The following is a 5,200-nucleotide window of genomic DNA, read 5'->3' on the forward strand; positions in this document are numbered from 1 at the left end:
ATTGTTCATAATTTTCTCTAATAATTCTGAATCAAGTATGTTACAAAATATTTCATTTAAATCCTCACCATTCTTTTTCAATTCTTGACCTCATGGTGGAGTTTTAATATAACCATTATAGACTAAAATCTAAACATTAAATATGAGAGATATTATCCTAGGATTCATATTTTCTTTCAAGTCCTAATAATTATTATCATTAAGTATGAGCATACCTTTATTATCCATAGTTTCTGACTTGCCTTATTCTACTGTTGGTTTTCCTTTATCAATAGTTGTAGATACTTCTACAACATGTGATACATTGCTATCTCTGTCACACTTTTCTTGAACTAACTTCTTCCTTTGAGTTTCCTTCTTCTTGTGCTTCGTTCCTTGGGTCCCCAATCTACTTTCAAGCAATTAAGATTTACTAGAGAGACTTGCTATGATATCAATTGTTAGAAATACTAAGAGGGGGGTGAATTAGTATTTCATTTCAATTAATCCTCAATTGCACATTGAAATTTTTTTATGTGAATTCTATTTAAGAAACTTGCGTGTGTACATGCTTTTAATGAGTAGAAATAGCGTATATACAAATTTCATATTTTCATCAATCTAATCAATCATTATTTCACTACTTATACATTATGCACTATCCATGAGCAATATTCAACATAAGAATATATAAACCATAACACATAATCAACACATCAACAAATAGGGACATCCGGATTTTTAGGTGGAAACCCAATTTGGGAGAAAACTGTGAGTGTTTCCATCTTTGTCCATTTTCTTATTATAAAAAAATATTTTACATCTTGTACTAGTGTATACTCTTACAAGTACATATGATCCTACCTACAGGAGGCTACAACCTCCACAAATTCTACATCTCTGACTAGAAGGAAGCTACTACTCCCTGGTCAAGATTACCGGCTCTTACTAGAAGGAAGCTCCCTCACTGAAGGTTCCAACCTTCAACACCTCTGTGGAGCACATTTCAAAATATTTCACATTGGATCCACCTGTGATCCAAATAAAAAATTGCATCAACTCATGGTATTCATTCACCCATGTTATTCATCCACCCATGGAATTTACCCATGGTATTGTAAGTAGCATCCATCCATGGTATTGTAAGTGGCATCCAAGCTTGGTATTCATTCACCCATGGTATTGTGACATCCACCCATGGTATTGTGACAGCCACCCGTCGTATTCATTCACCCATGGAATTTACATGTGGTATTGTAACTAAAAAATGTTATAAGTAACAAGTGGCATTTTGTAAAAGGACAGATTGTCCACCACAATGTAGCTTTTATAGTTATTCTTCGTTTTAATAAAAATTTCCTTTGTGCTTTTATTTACTGTGTGTTCTATCATTTTCATTTTGGCATTAAAAATTTTCAGATCTTGGGGGCCTCCTCCCAAGATCCAGATCTGTGGTATCATAGTAGGTTATGATTCCATGGGAATTAGGGTTTAATGAATATCTCAGTTTCAATTTTTTGTAACAATATTCAACAAACTTCAGGAACATATTGCGACCTCCACAAAGCACTTTCTTGGGCCAAGCAGGAAGAATTTTTCTTTTTTCATTTTTTTGCAGAATTTTTTTGGGCGGGGAGTTTGCAGATCATATCTAAAACATTTGGTGCAAAATTTTCCAAAAAATTAAATAAAATATCTGGATTCCTTGCAGAAAAATATCAAAATTAAAAAAAAAATCAGTCGATTCAGAGTCTGGATGAAGGAGATATTGCTGATTTAAAATCAGTTATGTTGCAGAATTTTTTCTGTCGACAACTGTTTGATGACAACTCTCCTATCAGTTTTTGCTATTTTTGTGCAGAATTTTAGAACAATGATTGAATATTTGAAATCCTCTTGAAAACTCACCTAATTAAAAAAAAAAAGGGCTGAATCGAAGATCGAATGTGGGAAATATCCCTGATTTAAAATCAGTTATTTTTTTAGAACGTTTGCGACGACGGAGTAGTTGCAATGTGAATCTAGGACTCCATAGTGTCCATATAAGGATTTCCAACACATGGGAAGATGAAAAATGTTCATTATGTTTCCAAAAATAGGTTATAATAAATATTTTGAGTTATATTGATCGAGTTATGTCTATTTTAAATCTGGAGCAGCATTCGGAGCGGGTTCCCTTTGGAGACGTGCCCCCCCACCCTAGGCTATGTAGGCACCTGCTACTTCATCAAAAATCAACATCATGGTTATGGGTCAACTGCACAAAATCCTTCTCATCGAAGTCCATTTGCTAGGCCACACACTGTTAGTATCACAATTGGTCACAACCATTACAGGGTATCTCTATCCTCAGATCTTCATTCATCTAGTTATGGGTCATCCACAAATCCACACTTCATCAATGTCCATTCGCTAGGCCGCACATTGTTAGTATCACAATTGGTCACAAGAATTGCACGGTATCTCTATCCTCGGATCTTCGTTGATCATGGTTATGTGTTCACCACATAAAACCCTTCTCTTCAGTGGCTCTTCATATTCAACAAAGGCTTCACACGAGGGAACTTCACACAATGGGGACCATTACTTCTTAAGGAGGGAGGAATGATCTGAACATAAAATGGCATCAACCCATGGTATTCATCCACCTATGTTATTCATTCACCCATGGAATTTACTCATGGTATTTATCCACCCATGGTATTGTAAGTGGCATCCACCCATGATATTCATTCACCCATGGTATTTTCCCATGGTATTGTGACATCCACCCATGGTATTCATTCACCCATGGAATTTACGCAAGGTATTGTAACTGAAAAAGCTATAAGTAACAAGTCACATTTTGTAAAAGGACGAATTGTCCACCACAATGTAGCTTTCACAGTTATTCTCCATTTTAATAAAAAAATCTTTGTAGTTTTATTTACTATGTGTTCTCTCATTTTCTTTCTTCCATTGCAATTTTTCAGATCTTGGGGGCCTCCTCCCAAGATCTGGATCAAACTGAATCAAACACACATCAATACCTGCAAGCCATGTTTCAACCAATTTTCAAATTGGAACCATAACCAACAATGTGCTCAAACACTGAATATCAATAACCTTTCTGAAACCAAATATTGTCAAATAGATATGCTCATTGAATTCCAAGGTACCAATCATCCCTATGCAACCAAATCACTGATATACTAAGCCAAATCTCATAAACACTAACCAACTCAAACTCTTTGCTCATCAACCAAGATAGACACTGTCCAATATCAAGTCAAACTCTTTGCCAAAACAATCTATCATCATCAAGCCAATCAACTCTAAAGATCTCATTAATTAACTCAATGCAACCATAATGATACTATGATTTCATTGATCCATAACATCATAAGACCTTTCCATGCAATGCTCATGAACAAATACCCTCTTACTCATTCAATGCTACGGCAAATTTCAGCTAATCAAGAGTCCCAAAATCCAACCTCAGACTCATTTAAAAATTCAACATTTTGACTATTTCACTTTACAACAATGTCTTTTTATAACTTTCAAAAATAATTTCTACTTTAATTCACAAATTTAATAATATTTCCATACACATAAACCCCAATTAACATAAACTCATACTTACAAATTAAAAATAATTAATAATATAAATTAATACTATCAATTAAAAATAAAAATATTCTCGCTAAACCATATATGATCATTTTAAATATAATTATGCTAATTAAAAAGTAAACCATAAAATTTATTATAACTAACACATCGGGCCAGCCGCCACAAAATTACAAACTAATGCAGACTCAAACTAGTCAATATTCTATTGATTCAATCACATACATCCTTTGAAGTGCTAGCAATATCTTCATACTTTTCATTACAATAATATAAATAACAAGCTTACTAAATATAAAATTGTGCTAGCAATATCTTCATACTTTTCATTACAATAATATAACTACCAAACTTACTAAATATAAATTTATGCAAATAAGACTAACTATTTGATACAAAATCAACACCCCTTGACTTTTGACTTTTCTAGGACTAACTATTTGATACAAACTCAAAACCCCTTGACTTGACTAGAACATTAAATCATTACGCATCACTAGCCTAGGATGTTTATACATAACATGTAACTACTATTTCTAACAGTGCGTGCTCGTACAATTCTGTTGGGTTAGACCAGATGAAACAAAAGCTTTGGTGTATAATAGGTTACGACACACTACAATTACTGTGAATGTGAATATTTTAAATCTAACACCGTGCTTTCTGAGTGGAGAAATAATGAGGAAGAGTCAGTCCGTCGACGATTAAACATGTCAAGAACTATGTTTATGGACGGCCTGAGATTGGGAGTTGATCGAGTGCAACATGTGGCAATCTCAATTATCTTCAATATTTCATCCTTCATGTTGTTATTGTAATCACTACTCCTTCTCAAATCCTTATCAATTATTTCATCCATTCTTCCTTCCTTGGCATTCTTCGCAGCCCATGCAGTTAGATGTACAAATTCCTGATCGTCCTCTTCTACCACCAGAGGTTTTCCGCTTACCATTTCTAATAACACCGCGACGTAGCTATACACGTCCCGCTTCGTCGAAGCCTTCACTTCATACCCACATTCTGCACATAACATCAATGTATTAGCATGACATAGAATATGATGATCCCTACGATTACATTTCAAAAAAAAATGCGTGACGATCAAAGAGAAAACACATGGAGATTTAGTACCGGGAGCAATGTAGCCATGAGTCCCTTCAAGAAGAGAACTTGATTCAGAATCTATTGATGAATTCTTCACTAGCCTAGCAAGTCCAAAGTTTGCGATTTGTGCTACATATTCATCATCCAGCAATATGTTGGTAGACTTTATGTCGCAGTGAATTATTGGAGGTTCACAGTTGTGGTGTAGATATTTGAGTCCCTCTGCCACGCCCACTGCAATGTTATACCAACTCCTCCAGTCCAGCATTTAATTAGGACGTTTCAATGCTCTGCCCAGATATTCCCACAATGATCCATTGACCATGTAGTGACACAAAAGAACTATTACCTCATTTGTTCCATCATGCTCTGTTATCAAGTCCCGATGACGCAGAATGTTTATGTGATGGGCGTATTTCAATGATTCGTTCTCATGCCTTAGACTGCAATATAGAATATTATCGTGATGATGATTTGATAGTTTTAAGCATTTGGCAGCAAGGAT

At 34.8% G+C, this 5,200-nt stretch overlaps 1 protein-coding gene across 1 annotated transcript; it reads right to left on the reverse strand.

Annotated features, from left to right (window-relative positions):
• Positions 1 to 4,213: 4,213 nt before the first annotated feature.
• LOC149247790 (receptor-like serine/threonine-protein kinase At1g78530) lies at positions 4,214 to 4,963 on the reverse strand. Its single transcript, XM_089445655.1, has 2 exons — positions 4,723 to 4,963; positions 4,214 to 4,611 (listed from the first exon to the last, which is right to left on the reverse strand). Exons 1-2 carry the CDS (start codon positions 4,961 to 4,963, stop codon positions 4,214 to 4,216), a joined length of 639 nt encoding a protein of 212 aa, XP_089301781.1.
• Positions 4,964 to 5,200: the final 237 nt, after the last annotated feature.

Source organism: Pinus tabuliformis, chromosome 7, assembly GCF_031772625.1.
Source record: "Pinus tabuliformis cultivar Carrire ecotype Pingquan chromosome 7, CPIR1, whole genome shotgun sequence".
Taxonomy (NCBI): Eukaryota; Viridiplantae; Streptophyta; class Pinopsida; order Pinales; family Pinaceae; genus Pinus; species Pinus tabuliformis.

What these genes read in the sequence shown, in the direction of transcription:
- LOC149247790 (XM_089445655.1), bottom strand. Translation starts at nt 4,963, where the DNA reads ATGCTGGACTGGAGGAGTTGGTATAACATTGCAGTGGGCGTGGCAGAG. An exon ending in TCATGGCTACATTGCTCCCG is followed by an intron (nt 4,612 to 4,722) that starts GTACTAAATCTC and finishes TGTTATGTGCAG; the next exon opens with AATGTGGGTATGAAGTGAAG.